This window comes from Pleurodeles waltl, chromosome 7 (assembly GCF_031143425.1).
Source record: "Pleurodeles waltl isolate 20211129_DDA chromosome 7, aPleWal1.hap1.20221129, whole genome shotgun sequence".
NCBI lineage: Eukaryota > Metazoa > Chordata > Amphibia > Caudata > Salamandridae > Pleurodeles > Pleurodeles waltl.
In genome coordinates this window covers 874,211,088-874,229,107 of record NC_090446.1, presented here as the reverse complement: position 1 = coordinate 874,229,107, position 18,020 = coordinate 874,211,088, and the positions used below count along the sequence as shown (strand labels likewise).

Genomic DNA, 18,020 nt, shown 5'->3' with positions numbered 1-18,020 from the left:
AGGCCCCTTAAACCTGCACTCTGGCTCCTGAAGTCCTAGAGTTTGGTTAATTAAATCTACCTCATCCATTCATGGATGTTTTTAAAGAAGCAGGCAGACCCTCTACACGTGCCTGCTATGCTGCTAAATGGAAATGATTTGTTCTCTATTGAAACTCCAAAAACATTGACCCCTTATCCACAAAGCCCCAAGATATTGAATGTTATATATTTTATTTATAACCATCAGGACTAGCTTTTACTCCCTTAAGGCTCCACCTACTGGCAATAGCCACATATCCACAAAACAGACAACACACTTCTGTTTTCAGAATTCCAGTCTTCAAAACCTTCCTAGAAGGAATAAAAAGAGCCATTCCACCCCAGGTGCTACCTGCTTCCACATGAAACCTTAATATTGTACTTACACGTCTGATGGACCCTCATTTTGAGCCCTTATACTCCTGCCCCCTCCAGGTCCTATTATGGAAGGCTTTTTTTCTCATTGCTATTACTTCACTAAGACATGTCACTGAACCTCAGGCATGAACCTTTGAAGAACCCTTTTTCCAATTACATAGAGATAGGGTGGTACCTCAGAGCAATCCTACATTTCTACCAAAGGTGGCCTCTTAATTCCACCTTAATCAATCTATTGATTTACCATTTTTCCCCCAACCTGATTTTGTTGCGGAAAGGGCTCTACATACTTTAGATGTTAAATGGGCCCTCCTGTTATAAATCGACAGAACTAAGACATTTAGGAAGACACAGCAAATCTTTGTCACTTTCCCACTTTGTCACTCAGAGGCAGAGCCATCTCTAACGCCGGTATTGCATGTTGGATTGTTAAATTTATACAAAAGTGCTATTTTAAAGTAAAGAGAACTCTACCTACCCCTCCTAGAGCTAATTCCACACCTAAAAAAGCAGTATTGATGGCCTTTCTAGGCAATATACTTATAGCTGATACATGTAAAGCAATTACATGGTCTACACCACATACATTTATGAAGCATTACTGTGTAGAAGTTCTTGCTTGTCAACAGGGCAGTGTGGGGGCAAGCAGTTCTGCGTACCTAATTCAAACAACTGTAATTCCCACAAATTAGCCACTGCTTTCAGGTTAGGACTGGTTTACAGTCTATGCTATAAATGTGCATCTACAGCCAGGCATGCCTTGATAGGAAAATGGTACTTACACAGTAAGCATATCTTCGTGGCATGTAGTGCTGTAGATTCACATGCACCCACCCGCCTTCCCTGACACATGTGCTTGTTGCATGTATTCTTATACTTCATCACAACGTTTTTATACTATGCTCACATCCACATTTCATCCTCACCCGCCTTGTGGAAATACAATATAACATTGGAGCTGATGTCCTTTGCATTATCTTAAGATGAGGAGTCACTATCTCGCGTGATTCGAAAGACTTCTTTGAAGAAAAACAACTCGCACACATCTGAGCCCAACACAAGATGGTGGTATTAAGCTAAACATGTGAATCTGCAGCACTACATGCCACAAACAGATGCTTACTGGGTGAGTAACATTGTCCTTACCAGAAAACTGTTGCCATTTCAATTTTAGCTTCTAAATTCATATGGCACTGACCTATTTGACTCCTATGATCTTTGGACTAGTTCTTCCTGCTAATTCAGAAAACTAGACTCTTTACATTTGGTGATAGAACACTAGTTGCTGCAACTAAGATATATAATTCTGTGCTGTTGTATCTCCACTTAGTAGCTTGTCTTGTTCAGTCTAGGATAATGCAGAAAACTTGGCTGTTTAACCAGTTTTGTAGGCATTTGTTATTGGGCTGTTTTCTTTTACTTAAAGTTATGAAGTTTGCTGTTGGTTCTGCTTTTCCTCAAACTAAGAGGAAAACGTTGCCAAGAGAAAACATGAACACGAGCATTTAACTTGAATGCAGTAAAACATGTGTAAATGCTAAAATACTCAGCAGCTAAACAATGACAGGGATAAAAAGGTGCAATACATGAATAATGAATATATGCGTGGTAGCACTTTCAGTCAGAGAAAGTTCCTCCAGAGGGTCAGTGGCCCGGCAATCAGTCTTACCTGCTCTCACTTGGAGCTGCAGTTAAGCAGACCCGCGTGTGTGTCAGCAGTCTGGCGGTGAGCAGAATTGTGGATGCTCTATTGAGGAGGCAGGCTACCATGGCTCTTCCAATCATGTGGTAAGCCTTCTGAGTCCAGAGGCCTGTCTCGGGTACTCCTGGATTTGTGTCATGAAATGGGTGCTCTTCTCCTGTGGCCCAGAACCCCCTACACTGTTCTAGTGCACGCTACTCCAGGGTGATGGCCCTTTTCCTCACCACCTCTTGGCTATGATGGTCATGAACAGTACACTCTGGGCGATGGTCTCTTTGGGTCACAACACTGTGCAGCCCTCTTCCTTGCCACCAAACAGTACCAGGATTATGGCCCTTATTGTCACTGCAGCCTCCGCCTGGCATACTGGGGGCACAAACAGCAGACACAAGGTGACTGCCCTTTTGGGTCAAAAGCCTGCATGGGCAATGGGCCACTTCTTTTCATAGCGCTGTATCAGGGTGACCATGATTATTTTCTCCTCCGCCACACCTATCAATGGGGGTTGCGACAGCACACATAAAGTGGCGCCCTTCAGGTCCTAATTCTGCACAGGCAACAGCTTGCTTCTTGCCACAGTGCTATATAATGGTGACAACCCTGATATTCAATGGGAACCGCAAACAGCAGCACTTGGGCAGATAAACCGATTGGGGGCAACAGTCCCTAATCTTTGCTTCAGGGATCCATTCGACAGGATCCCCTCGGGCCTTGTTCCTTTCAGCTGCTCTCCTCCTCCTTACAGGGTTCTCTGGTGTTGAGGGGCAGTCAGATGCTGGTGCTCCACTCTCCAGGGCAAGTGGTCTTGATTCTCCTGGACAGTGTCCCTCACCAGCTAAGGGACTGTCAGACCTCAGTTAGATCATATAAATACTAGAAGTCGTGCTGAGCTTCAACACGCCGATGTACAGCTCTAGCTTGGCAATTTTTTCAGAGGTTCAAGCTCCTCTTTTTTATAGTCCGTTTCCAAACACAGAGGTGATTTAGTGCCTCAATCTTTGAAGTTTGTGATGTGGGAGTTGCCCACTTTGAAGTGTCCTTCTCCCAGGAAGCAGTCTGTCACAGTGCAACCACTCCAAACCACTCCAAACCTAATAGCCCCACACACAGGCCACAGAAGATACTAGAGGATCCCACCGAGATGTCAGTCAAAAGCTTACCTAGACCCCCAGCACTACTCCTTATGATTCCCTGATCAGCCCCTTCTCCTTCTTGAGATGTACCTAAACTTCGCAGACCAGTGAGATTTACAGAATCAAAGAAACCCTTTCAAGGGCAGAAGAGAGCTTGGCTTTCTCTTCCTCCAGTGTGTGTCCCCACTATGTCTCAGGAATGTAAGCAATCTACAAATTTGTCTGGGATGGCTACTCCACATGCCCCTCTAATGCTTTGGGCTTCCAGTATGGAAATCGCAGGCTTTCATGTACTGTACCATACACAGACACACATGTATCTCTGCACACACAGTCACAGGTGTGCTGCGCAGCATTACATACTAACATGATGGAGGTCAAAGGTGAGTTAGGTACGCAGCGGCAGAACTTTACATGAGTGGGCCACTGAGCCTCACTCCAGTGCCACTGGCAAAAAAACATGTTCACTTTATTGTTGCCAACAGCGCACTTGAGCTACTTAACTCTGGGTAAGAGCAGTAGCCCTTTACCACTACCATGGGAACGAGTTATTCTGCCCTCCTGATGTGACAAGCCTGCAATCAGTGAGATAGTCATAAGTCATGGTGCACACATCTGAATCATGTTCATCCGTGACAAAAAATAGGCACCAAGGATTCAAGTATCAATTCAGCTGTGGCACTCAAGGCAGGGGTGCACGTCCATTGCCATGCGGGAGGACATTCTGCCCCAACAATGTTGTAATAAGATGCCAGTGAAGGCACTGTTTATTTAGTCCTCTGTCACAGATGACCATGTGCGCAAAACAGACTATATTAAACCTCTGCAATGTTTGCTTGGTCGAACACCCATTCAGGTGGCTTCGCTGTCTGGTGTGATTGAAAGTTATGTTCAAGGGCAAGACATTAAGATCATTGCAGGTGGCAGCTGTTGATTTTTTTCTTTTATGTTCTTATTGAGTGTGCTTATGAATGTTTTAAATTTTTTGTTGGAACGATAGTCCATGCTTGAGGTTTAATTCCAAACATCATTATATTGCTTTTGACTATTGATCCTTTAAAATCAGTTGACAATCTCTCCCTATGTTTTAAAACATCTTAAGGCTTTTTTTAACTCAATTGAGGACATTATTGCTGAATGCGTTGTGTTCTCTCATATCGTCTTCTTACATTTTTTACTCTGCTTGTATTTGATCCCTTTGACAAAGTAGTTTGTTCTTGGGGAATTGACAGATGCTTATGATGCATAACCACTTGATGTTGAATTATGCCTCCATCCCAAAAATGAAAGGTCCTATGGCAATATGTGTTACACAGAGTAGGGCCTCCTCCTGACTCTTGTCATGTGTTTGTGGTGGGATCTAGAGAAATTTCATAGTGGGGCGTGAGTATTTGTGGAGTCCAGCAAAAAGCAAGATGTTGACATGTTTCTTTTTTTCTTTAGTGGAAGTGGAGGATAGCAACCCATACTGTGAGACTGTGCTTAGCCGCACCCCACAGCAGGAGGAGCACAAGGTAAGGAAACTGTTTATTATGCTGCCGCATTCTGAGCATAGTGTACAATGTGCCCTGTTTCATGTTTCTGTGTTGTTGAATTGCTTTGTAATGACTACCAGAATAATTATCCAAGTTCATAGGGAAACACCTAGTTAGGTCACAGTCTACCAGACATCGCAGCTGTCTGGTTTGTGAATAACATCTTGGGGACTTTCAGAAAGTGGACCTAGGAATGCATTCTACTTGTTGTCTATCATTGGCTTTGTGGTTTGTAACTCACACTCTCCGGTTTTCCATTTGCTTGCTTTATCTGCTTTAGACTTACCAAGTTTAGTTCATCCCTCCAATTGCCTAAACCGTGTTTTCTGTGTCCTTCCACAAACTTGCTGTCTGTGTCCTTCCACAAACTTGCTGTCTGCTAAGAAGGCTTTAAATCCTGTTCTTATCTTGTCACATTTGCTGTGCATTCAGAGATGGAGGTCAGATGTAGGGTGCTGTCTTCCACGGGTGCTTATTTACGTTTCTTTTTCTGACTTAAGAGGATTTATGTGACAATCTTGCTGGATACTGGGGGTAGGAAAGAGATTTTATATAGCACACAACAACATTTAAATTAACTGTGTAAGTATTTCAGCGCACATAAAAATTAAGAACACACTTATTTTTTGTTATGTCTGAAGTGTGTTGGAAACAAATATTTTAATGTGATCAAAACAAATCATTAAACTAGGTGATGTAATTTCCACACATTTTTGTCTGTGCACTGTACAGTTTTATTAGTAAAACTGGGCATCTGTTCAAATGTTATGGTCATTTCAATTGAAAATGTGTTGTCTGTAATGGCAGTGTGGTACCACACCATGAACAGGGCCGTTAAGCGCTGGTGGCTCCCTGTATGACAGTATTTTTTGGCACCCTATCCCATGACCACCTCCCCAGATTCACTCACTACCATCCGGCAAATGTAGCCCTCATCTCTCCATAGCCCCTCTCACATACATTTATTTGTTTAAAAGCACTTGTAAAGGCTGGCTTTACTAATCTGCTCAGCTACCCACATAAAATATAGTTCTGTTCTTTGCAGCAGGTATATTAACCATCTACGCTACTTTATGGTGAGTCAAAGCTGCCACCGACAAAACTCCCATCTCTCTCCCTAGCAGGAATATTAATCACAAGCGGTATCTTGACATTTTATTAGTTTCCAGAAGGCGGGACAGCCAAGGAACTGTTCAGTAGGTGCTTTTAAATCACAAATTTAGTAAGTTATTGCTAAACACAGCACTGCCTTGAGGTCAGCAGCCCCCAATCCAGGTTAGCACCTGGTGCGGCCGCACTTCTCGCACCACCGTCAATGCCCTAAAGCCAGCCCTGGCCATGAATACTCTATTCTGCACCACTCCACACCACACGGCTCCACTCTGCATCACTCCGCTCTGCTTTGCACCACTCTAATCTACGTCATTGCATACTACGATGCTGTATTGTACACCACTGAATTCAATGCCACTGCACTCTATGCCCCTGTACTCTGCGAAACTCTATGCCAATGGACTCTGCACCAGTGCACTCCACTCTATGCCGCTCCAGTGTATGCCACTCTGCGACTCCTCCCTATGCCACTCCAATACCCGACACACACTGTCACTCCACTCTACAGCATTTTACTCCACTCTTCGTCATTCCACTCTATGACACTCCATGTCACTCTCCTCTATGCCACTAACTTTTAGCCATGCTGAACAGTAGCCACATTTGTGAACAACATGGCTAAAACACATTCGCAAAGCCAATAGCTTTTGCATAGGCGATGCCTGCTGAACCCACCCCAACCTGTGACGACTTGGAAAATGGTGGCTGTTTCATACAGCCTGTGTAATTAACAAGAAGCCCCAGCCCAGCCAAGTTTCCAAGTCCATGCGTGATGTGCTACTCCAGTCCATGTTTTCTCTTTGAGTTCTGGGACTTGTAGTCTTCATTATTCCATTAAAAAACAGGACTACTAGTCACAGAATTCAAAGGAAAAAATCTGGACTGGGTGACTTGGCAGCTATGCAACCCTGGGAAGCCCAGTGATTATTCCCTAGATGCCTAGGGTTCCTTTGAAATATGACGCGGCTGAGTGTCATTAGTGGGTATTCTCTTGAGTCCCCAAGAAATGCAGGCCAGGGCTGGCGTTAGGTCATCCCTTACCCTGCTGTAGAAAGAAAAAAAAATTAAACACAATTTGGCGCATAAGCATAAGCACATGTACCCCTTTGAAAGTACCAACCGTCCTGAGTTTTGCGTCAGCCAAGAAAAAGGAAGGCAGCAAAGCACTTAGGATGGCACTCCGCTCGGGCTTTGTTTTTCCTAATGAACAATAAGACCTATTGTAAATAAGGAAAAGCAAAGTCTAGGAAATTTTATGTGGTCTGTGGATGGTAATTGTTCTTAGTAGTTGCCATCCACAAAACTTACAAAGCTGGGTGGGCTCCGCCCTCAGCCAAAAGCCGCCAGTGCATTTGGCTCTACAATGAGAGTTGAACCTTTTTGGAATAGTATCACATCGCAACCAGTTGGAGTGTCATATTTGCTAAGTCTTGTTTCAGAAGTGAGATTTTATACCTGAAGCAACTTGGAGTATGCTTTCTTAGGTTGAAATCGTTCATAATTCAGCTCCTTTTGCAGCAGTATGGGATGCTGTACTGGCTATGCTAGACTGTTTGGTATTCACAGTTAGTCTCTCCCCGATAACATTAGTATGGTTCTTTCTTTTCAACCAACAGCGGCGCTGGACTCTGGTACCCTCAAACCTTGTTTATATGTAAATGTGAGCACACTCATCGACTTCTGTTAAAAAGCCAGACAGTCACTTCAATTGTCAACTAATAACACAAGTGTGGCTGTCGGTCAGTGACCACCATGTGATTTTTCTGTGTTCAACGGCTTAGTAAACGAGTGGTCAGTTGGCCATCCATTATTTACTGAATGCAGCTTCTCACATATCACGTTTTCTTTCTTAGGCTTTCTGTGCTCAGGATTTTAACTAGGGTTGGGCAACTTTTTAATTTCTGTTGCAATGTTTCATGAAGTGCAGTACATTGTAATAATATAAACCTTATGCTCTTTGCCAGGTTTTCCTGAGAAAATGTATCTGCGGGGGAATTAAAATGTTAATTTATTATGTGTAAATTCTCCTGAGAAAATAGGTTTTTCTGGTTTTGCCTAAGAGAACAACCTATTTTTTACCTTTCTTTTCTTTTTTTTAAATTTTGGCAAACTTCATGAAGTTTGCAAAGTATAAACAATACACAATATACGTGAGCTTTATTCCTTCTTCAATAGCTCAAAGTGCTTAGTGGTCTGACCAAACGTAAACTGCACCAATTCACAATTTGTACATTTTCATCATTTTTATTTGCTTTTATGTTTCATTACTAAACATTCAATTTATCAAAGACATAAATCATTTACTGATTTGAACAGTCACATCCATAGTACTTTACTTCATAAAGCCAAAGTATATTTGTACAATATTCAAACACATAAAAACCATAATATTACACCATATTACCGTATTACTACATCATTATTATCTCCCCATACATCAATCACTCTCCACTCGCAGACCACTTTCTATCACTTACAACATTCACACCATCCCAGCCACACCTCACATACACCACAGAATTCCAGCAGAAAATGGACTTCATTTTCAACCGCTGTTGTGTTGCGGGCTGAGCAGGCATTAAAAGTGCCATAAAAATTGTGCAAGGAACTCTCATAGATTTCCTTACGCCATTTTTCCTGCTCCCCCAACGATGAAACGCCCCCTTTGCAGGCATTATGCCTGGTGCAGGCATAATGTAGCGCAAAGGGTTACAGAGTGGTGCAATGCATGGATTGCACCACTCTGTAAATATGGCATGGGGATTTCAGACTCATTGGGCCACATTAACGTCAATAATAATGACATTAATGTGGCGCAAGGGCATTATAAATATGCCCCATAGTTTCCAAGTACCTGGAATATTCTCTGGATAGTTTAGCCTTAAATAAGGGATTTCTATTAACTCTTAGGTATGTGCAGTGTTCCACCCAAATAGTAGGAAGTGCTTCTTGGAGGGTGGAAAGTAGGGATGCCTCAGGTGGCTTGATGGAGAGGACAAGTGAGAGAGCCTGGAGGAGAAAGGGATTTGATGGGAATGTCTTGGGCAGCTCGGAAAAGGGGGTCAGGTGGCAGTGCCTTAGGATTAGGTAGCAACATGGTTCGAGCCTTTAGTCCTGCTTGGATCCCAGTACTTCCACTTTCCCATGTCTCTCGCTGAATTCCATTCCGGTTATTCCTCTCCTCGAGCAAGTGTCAGCATGAGGGCCTCTCACATATAATGCTCCCTGTGCCTGGAAAGTCCCTGTGACATGGCCTGGCCTCACTGAATCAGAACGTTTGCAGTGCACAAGGGGGTTGTTGAAGAGGGGAAGTCTTAAACGTGCTGCTTGGTTCAGTGAGCATGTCTTCTTTTGTTGCAGATGGGGATGAGTGGTAGGTACGTGCAAGAGAAGTCTGGCACTCATGACCTCTTCCACTGATTTTCTATGAAACTCATAATCATATCTCTGAGAATGATCCACTTGAACATGGACACTTGATAAGATCTGATTGTAATTGAAAGTAACAACTTGTAAAGTAACTGTTGTATGACTAAATGCCATTCTATCCTTTGCAGGCTGCTAAGAATCCAGGGAGAGCGTGCTCCTCAACACCAACTTCAACAGTAGCTAAGGATCTAGAGTAAGACATTTTTCCATATAATTTTATACTATGTGACTAAGGCACCGACTTTTTGTAAGTTGGTAGCCAGAACCAAACCTGTAGAGTGTGTTGTGTACGGTGCTACGGTGAGCTGGATTTGACTGATAGATTCGTATGTGGTTATTTATTGCCTTTACATTGCTTTTATTAAATACACAAGATAATAAAACAGTACTGATAACACAAAAAATTCCATGTGTAATAAACAACCCAAACCCTGCGTTGCATACAATGCATGAAAGCGTGTGACATTTATGCACAGTGAGCAGTAACGCACAAAACACACCGGGGCGAAGAGAAATAGAGGGTCAGGTCAATACTTGAATAGGTGCTTATTCAGAGAGACATAAAAGAAAAGAAAGTTAGGCAAAGCAAGTGAAAATTACAGAATGTGAGTGCACACATAAATCTACAAATCTTGCCCTCGCTGGCTTAGAAGGTATGGTTTGGGTCTTTTTTATGTACCAATATTTTTATGTGGCTTCATGTATATGCATATCTTGCGTACAGTCATTGGTGTGTGGTTTAATATCATTCATGACTAGTTTTGATTATTTTGATGCATCCAGGAAGGAATGCAATGCAAGAAAGCATCAGAATAATAAAACTACATAGGTTGAAACAATATGTTCGATGGCATATGTTGCTGCAGATACACATGTTTCGCACAGTCCGCTGCCTGGTGTTGGGCTCGGAGTATTACAAGTTGTTTTTCTTCGAAGAAGTCTTTTTTGGTCACGGGACCGAAGGACTCCTCCCTCTTCGGCTCCATTGCGCATGGGCGTCGACTCCATCTTAGATTGTTTTTTTCCGCTGTCGGGTTCGGACGTATTCCTTTTCGCTCCGTGTTTCGGTTCGGAAAGTTAGTCAGAATCTCGGAAGAAAGCGTTGGTATTGTTCCGTTCGGTATCGGGATAGTTAGGTACATCGACACCGATCATCGGAAGACTTTGGGGTAGCTTCGGGGCCTGGTCGGCCCGACCGCGTGCGACATCGAAGCCGATGGAACGGACCCCGTTTCGTTTCTGCCCAAAATGTCACAGTAAGTATCCTTATACAGATCAGCACTTGGTCTGTAACTTGTGCTTGTCCCCCGAGCACAAGGAGGATACCTGTGAGGCCTGTCGAGCCTTCCGGTCCAGAAAAACACTCCGGGACCGAAGAGCCAGGCGTCTACAAATGGCGTCCACGCCGACAAAACAACGTTTCGACGACGAAGAGGAAACATTCTCGGTTCCGGAATCAGAATCCGGAGACTCCGACGTCGAACAACAGCAACAAACAGTGAGTAAGACGTCGAAAATTAAAACCATCGAGAAGACAAAAGCCCAGGGGACGCCACTGCCAACAGGCCATGGCTCGACCCATAAAACCGGCGACCCGTCGAAGGCGCCGAAAAAGGGCACGCCCATAGCGAAGACACCCGACTCCGGTCGAGGGACCGCCATGGAGCAACCTCGGAGCCGAGATAGCGGCTCCGAGAGGCAAAAACAAGATGCCGGCACCGAAAAACATCGGCACCGAGACACACTGCCGAAAGCCACAAAAATTCTGTCGGTGCCGAAGCCGAAAAAAGATTCTCTCTCGGCGCCGAAAAGTTCCACACCTCCATCCTACACAGAGGAACAAGGAATAAGTGGCCAGATGCACAGATTTGGACAAGAGCTCCAAAGTGTAGAATCAGACTACACACAAAAGAGACTGTACATCCAGCAAGACACAGGGAAGATATCAACCCTTCCCCCAATAATGAGAAAAAGAAGGATCGGACTTCTCAAGGATGACGCACAACCACAAGCCAAAGTGGTTAAAAAAGTCACGCCTCCGCCCTCTCCACCACAACAGGCATCGCCGGCACAAACACCGCCACAAATGCACTCACCAGCGCAAACTACCATAAGTCAAGATAATCAGGATCAAGACGCTTGGGACCTATATGACACCCCAGTGCCGGACAATGATCCCGATTCATACCCCACAAAGCCGTCACCGCCAGAGGACAGTACCTCATACTCGCAACTGGTGGCTAGGGCAGCAGAATTCCACAATGTCCAACTGCATTCCGATCCTATAGAGGATGATTTTTTATTTAACACCCTCTCGGCTACACATAGCCAATATCAATGTCTCCCAATGCTACCAGGGATGTTACGGCACGCAAAACAAATTTTTGAAGAGCCCGTAAAATCAAGAGCCATCGCCCCAAGGGTGGATAAGAAATACAAACCACCACCCACAGACTCAGTGTTTATTACTTCGCAGTTACCACCTGACTCCGTAGTAGTAGGGGCAGCTCGCAAAAGAGCAAATTCCCATACATCTGGCGACGCCCCACCTCCAGACAAAGAAAGCAGAAAATTTGATGCGGCAGGAAAAAGAGTAGCATCACAGGCAGCCAACCAGTGGCGCATCGCAAATTCTCAAGCGCTGCTGGCCCGATATGACCGCGCACACTGGGATGAGATGCAACTTCTCATAGACCATCTTCCCCAGGAATACCAAAAAAGGGCGCAGCAAATAGTTGAAGAGGGACAAACGATCTCAAACAATCAAATCCGCTCTTCAATGGACGCAGCCGATACTGCAGCGAGAACAGTCAACACTGCTGTCACCATAAGGAGACACGCTTGGCTCCGCACTTCAGGCTTCAAACCTGAAATCCAACAGGCTGTCCTTAATATGCCCTTCAACGAGAAACAACTTTTTGGCCCTGAAGTGGACACAGCCATTGAAAAACTTAAAAAGGACACAGACATGGCCAAAGCCATGGGCGCACTCTACTCCCCACAGAGCAGAGGCTCTTTTAGAAAAACTCAATTTAGAGGGGGGTTTCGTTGCCAACCCACAGACACCACCAGCCAACAAACAAGAACCACACCATATCAGGGTTCATTCCAAAGGGGAGGTTTCAGGGGATATAGAGGGGGTCAATTCCCAAGGAGTAGGGGAAGATTCCAGACTCCAAAAACACCTCCACCTAAACAGTGACTTTCAAGTCACACAACCCCTTCACTCAACACCAGTGGGGGGAAGACTAAGCCAATTCTACCAATCTTGGCAGCAGATTACAACAGACAATTGGGTATTTGCAATAATCCAACATGGCTATTGCATAGAATTCCACAAATTCCCACCAAACATCCCTCCAAAAACACGCAAAATGTCACCACAACATTTAGAACTTTTAGGACTAGAAGTTCAAGCACTACTGCAAAAGGATGCAATAGAGTTAGTACCAGTACAACAAAAAAACACAGGAGTTTACTCCCTGTACTTTCTAATTCCAAAAAAAGACAAAACATTAAGACCAATATTAGATCTCAGGACACTAAATACCTACATCATATTGGACCACTTTCACATGGTCACACTACAAGACATCATTCCACTGCTCAAACAGCAAGATTACATGACCACATTAGACCTAAAAGATGCGTACTTTCATATACCGATACACCCTTCTCACAGAAAGTACCTAAGGTTCGTATTCAAAGGAATACATTACCAATTCAAAGTGTTGCCATTCGGAATAACAACTGCACCAAGAGTATTCACAAAATGTCTAGCAGTAGTAGCAGCACATATCAGGAGACAACAGATACATGTGTTTCCTTACCTAGACGATTGGCTAATCAAGACCAACACAGTAAAAAAGTGCACAAACGACACCACATATGTCATACAAACCCTTCACAAACTGGGTTTCTCCATCAACTATACAAAATCACACCTCGAACCGTGTCAGACACAACAATATCTAGGAGCAACCATCAACACATCAAAGGGAATTGCCACTCCAAGTCCACAAAGAGTGCAAGCATTCCACAAGGTAATAAGTGCTATGTTTCCAAACCAAAAGATACAAGCAAAATTTGTGCTAAAACTTCTAGGCATGATGTCATCATGCATAGCCATTGTCCCAAACGCAAGACTACACATGCGACCCTTACAACAGTGCCTAGCATCACAATGGTCACAGGCACAGGGTCAACTTCAAGATCTGGTGTTGGTAGACCGCCAAACATACCTCTCGCTTCTATGGTGGAACAGCAACAATTTAAACAAAGGGCGGACATTTCAGGACCCAGTGCCTCAATACGTTATAACAACAGATGCTTCCATGACAGGGTGGGGAGCACACCTCAATCACCACAGCATTCAAGGACAATGGGATGTACACCAAACAAAATTTCATATCAATTACCTAGAACTGTTAGCAATATTTCTAGCGTTAAAAGCCTTTCAACCCATAATAACACACAAATACATTCTTGTCAAAACAGACAACATGACAACAATGTATTATTTAAACAAACAAGGAGGAACACACTCAACACAATTGTGTCTCCTAACACAAAAAATATGCCAGTGGGCGATTCACAACAACATTCGCCTAATAGCACAATTTATTCCAGGGATCCAAAACCAACTAGCAGACAACCTTTCGCGAGACCACCAACAAGTCCACGAATGGGAAATTCACCCCCAAGTTCTGAACAAGTACTTTCAAATTTGGGGAACACCCCAGATAGATTTGTTCGCAACAAAAGAAAACGCAAAATGCCAAAACTTCGCATCCAGGTACCCACACCGCGAATCACAAGGCAATGCTCTATGGATGAGTTGGTCAGGGATATTTGCATACGCTTTTCCCCCTCTCCCTCTCCTTCCATATCTAGTAAACAAGTTGAGTCAAAACCAACTCAAACTCATACTGATAGCACCCACATGGGCAAGACAACCTTGGTATACAACTCTACTAGACCTTTCACTAGTACCGCATGTCAAACTACCCAACAGACCAGATCTGTTAACACAACACAAACAACAGATCAGGCATCCAAACCCAGCATCATTGAATCTGGCAATTTGGCTCCTGAAATCCTAGAATTCGGACACTTAGACCTCACACAAGAATGTATGGAGGTCATAAAACAAGCTAGAAAAGCTTCCACTAGACACTGCTATGCATCTAAGTGGAAAAGATTTGTTTGCTACTGCCATACCAATCAAATCCAACCATTGCATGCCTGTACAAAGGACATAGTGGGATACTTACTACATTTGCAAAAAGCGAATCTCGCTTTTTCATCTATAAAAATACACCTCGCAGCAATATCTGCTTACCTACAAACTACTCATTCATCGTCTCTATTTAGAATACCAGTTATTAAAGCATTCATGGAAGGGCTAAAAAGAATTATACCACCAAGAACACCACCAGTTCCTTCATGGAACCTTAACATCGTCTTAACAAGACTCATGGGTCCACCTTTCGAACCCATGCATTCCTGTGAAATGCAATATCTAACCTGGAAAGTCGCATTTCTCATAGCAATCACATCCCTCAGAAGAGTAAGTGAAATACAGGCATTTACCATACAAGAACCATTTATTCAAATACACAAAAATAAAATAGTTCTAAGAACAAATCCAAAATTTCTACCAAAAGTAATCTCACCATTCCATTTAAATCAAACAGTAGAATTGCCAGTGTTCTTCCCACAACCAGATTCCGTGGCTGAAAGGGCACTACATACATTAGACATCAAAAGAGCACTAATGTACTACATTGACAGAACAAAGCTAATCAGGAAAACAAAACAACTGTTCATAGCTTTTCAAAAACCACACATAGGAAATCCAATCTCTAAACAAGGCATTGCTAGATGGATAGTCAGATGTATTCAAACATGCTATCTTAAAGCCAAAAGAGAATTGCCTATTACACCAAAGGCACACTCAACCAGAAAGAAAGGTGCTACAATGGCCTTTCTAGGAAACATTCCTATGAGCGAAATATGTAAGGCTGCAACCTGGTCTACGCCTCATACATTTACTAAACACTACTGTGTAGACGTACTAAATGCACAACAAGCTACAGTGGGCCAAGCTGTACTAAGAACATTATTCCAAACTACTTCAACTCCTACAGGCTAAACCACCGCTTTTAGGGGAGGTAATTGCTTTATAGTCTATGCGAAACATGTGTATCTGCAGCAACATATGCCATCGAACTGAAAATGTCACTTACCCAGTGTACATCTGTTCGTGGCATTAGTCGCTGCAGATTCACATGTGCCCTCCCGCCTCCCCGGGAAGCCTGTAGCCGTTTAGAAGTAGATCTTAAATCTTAAACATTTGTACATTTGTAAATAATTATTATAAACTTTTTATGTACATACGTATTCACTCCATTGCATGGGCACTATTTATAGCAAACAACTCCATCCTCACCCTCTGCGGGGAAAACAATCTAAGATGGAGTCGACGCCCATGCGCAATGGAGCCGAAGAGGGAGGAGTCCTTCGGTCCCGTGACCAAAAAAGACTTCTTCGAAGAAAAACAACTTGTAATACTCCGAGCCCAACACCAGGCAGCGGACTGTGCGAAACATGTGAATCTGCAGCGACTAATGCCACGAACAGATGTACACTGGGTAAGTGACATTTTCATTTCATCTTGGACCAAATACATGAAAGTGCAGCACAGGAAGGATTATCTTTCAGTCCCATCTGTTTAGATTCCTATCACAACTTGAACTCACTACAGTATCCTCCTCTCCTGCTCAATGCCATACATGCATCCAGTTGTCCTCTACCATTTTGCCCCTACCTTTTTCTGTCTCATGATGAGTATGGTCTACTGCCCCACTCATTTAAAGTGCCATTTTAGATGTAACATCTGTATACTTGCGCTGGCATTGAGTGCGTGTCGAGTATGTGTATGTGCGTGGTGGATGGTAGCAAGACTGTTGCAGCGAGTCTCATTACTGGGTCTAGTTGAATGCATATAGGTTACCCCGTTGTTTGACACAGCAGAAGATAGAGGACAGGATGCAACTTCACAAGAAAAGTGAAGTAGTGTGCCTGCATTCCTTGAACTTTGAGGAGCAGACCTGAGGCACTCAAGTGAGGGAGAATGGTACAGTGCTACCTTTAGAAATTGTAGGAGGACTTTATAGTAGGGGTTTGCTGATTAGTCCTTCCTGAGCACTGCCATTTTTTTGAGATGTTAGGGGAGTGAGGTGATTGAGCACATTCTGTTGTTAAGGGTGAGGAAATTTCTAGGCAAGGCTGGAAATTTTTTCTTTCTCTGATTGCCACTACAAGAAGGCTGGTAACAGCTGTGTGATGCACTTCATTATGCCAGTGTGTTTTGGATACACCTAGTTTGAACCTGCATAATTACTACCTGCCCTGAGTCCCATCACCTTGCACAAGGTCTGTATCTGAACTGCAGCCCGGAAATATCATTTGAAGGCGGCCACCATATACCAATCTAGGACTTTACACAATGGTTCAACAGTCGCTGTCTAGAAAATAGTATAAAGGTGAGAGCCGGACCATCCCACTTTGTTTCAGTTCCATCATGACCAAGGAAGGGACTTCAGAGTACTTGGAAGAGGTTCTGTGATCCAAGGCTGGCCTCTCAGAGGTGAGGGGACATCAGCTGAAGCCTAAGCAACCTGCTGGTAAAGCTGTGGATCTGCCTAGCTCCTGGAAATCCGACTGCTCAGAGAGAAGGACAGTGCCTAGCTCTGCAGGAGGAGTAATCCCAGCCTTGGTGCATGGAACACCCAGAAGAATTTAACTTGTGTTCAAGAGTTTGTCTAATGGTCACCCAACCAGAACAGACTCTTTCAGGCTGCCCTGTGTGGTTTATGAGGCAAACTGTGAGAAGCAGCAGCAAACCTAGAAGTATCAGCATGCTGTCTGGCATCCCCATCATGACCCAAGGGACACATTCAGCAGCTTTCAATGTACCGTGGAGAAAGATGTTTTCACTGCTATAGCAGAGGGACACCTGTGATGACCTAGAGGTGGTATCTGCTGAAGATTGACAACCGCTGAATACGGCCTGTAGTACCGTTTCTTCAGCAGTGTGATACCACAGCTACCCTGCTCCCACTGATAAAGAGACATGGGCAAGTTGACTGTGAAGTGCGCGCTGCGGCCAGCAAAACACTGAATTGTGTTTCCACAGACAAGTAATACATGCTGCCATAGGAGAGACTGTCTTGTGCTAGAACTTCATATTTCAAAGTGTAATGAGTGCTGATACAAACTGAACTGCTTGCGGGGCCCCACACTAAGAGATTGCACAATTGAAGCCAAATAGTGAACTCTCACCTGGGCTAATTCTCACCATAGATGTCCCTGCATTACTACAACACTGCATTAGGTCGAGGGATGGGGGCTGCAGCCACTGTGCTAGACCACTGTAGCAGGATGGGAGCTTCTACTGTTGAATTAGGGAAGGGAGGCGGTTAGGAATTAGAAGCATTGGTTTTAGCCCATAGTGTGGTGGAATCGTTTAGCTGAACCCTTATATTGTCCGTAGCTTTTCACTTTACTGTGTAATTAAAGTTCTTCTCCTTTTCTAAGACAAGCACTGGTCTGGACAGAACTTTATGGTGTCTGTTGATTGGCTGGTGAGTTCTGGGTCTCTGCCTCTTATGCTACCTTGCTGAGGTGCCTTTGGCAGCTTGCCCTC

The 18,020-nt window shown here is 43.9% G+C and overlaps 1 protein-coding gene across 5 annotated transcripts in view; it reads left to right on the top strand.

Annotated features, from left to right (window-relative positions):
• The window catches only part of ARAP3 (ArfGAP with RhoGAP domain, ankyrin repeat and PH domain 3), a 632,921-nt gene that overhangs the window by 174,406 nt on the left and 440,495 nt on the right, over positions 1–18,020 (top strand). For all 5 annotated transcript variants that reach the window (XM_069199483.1, XM_069199484.1, XM_069199486.1 and 2 more), the window contains 2 exons: positions 4,677–4,747; positions 9,439–9,503. In XM_069199483.1, the coding sequence (XP_069055584.1) occupies positions 4,677–4,747; positions 9,439–9,503 (136 nt within the window). The remainder of the gene's footprint in view (positions 1–4,676; positions 4,748–9,438; positions 9,504–18,020) is intronic.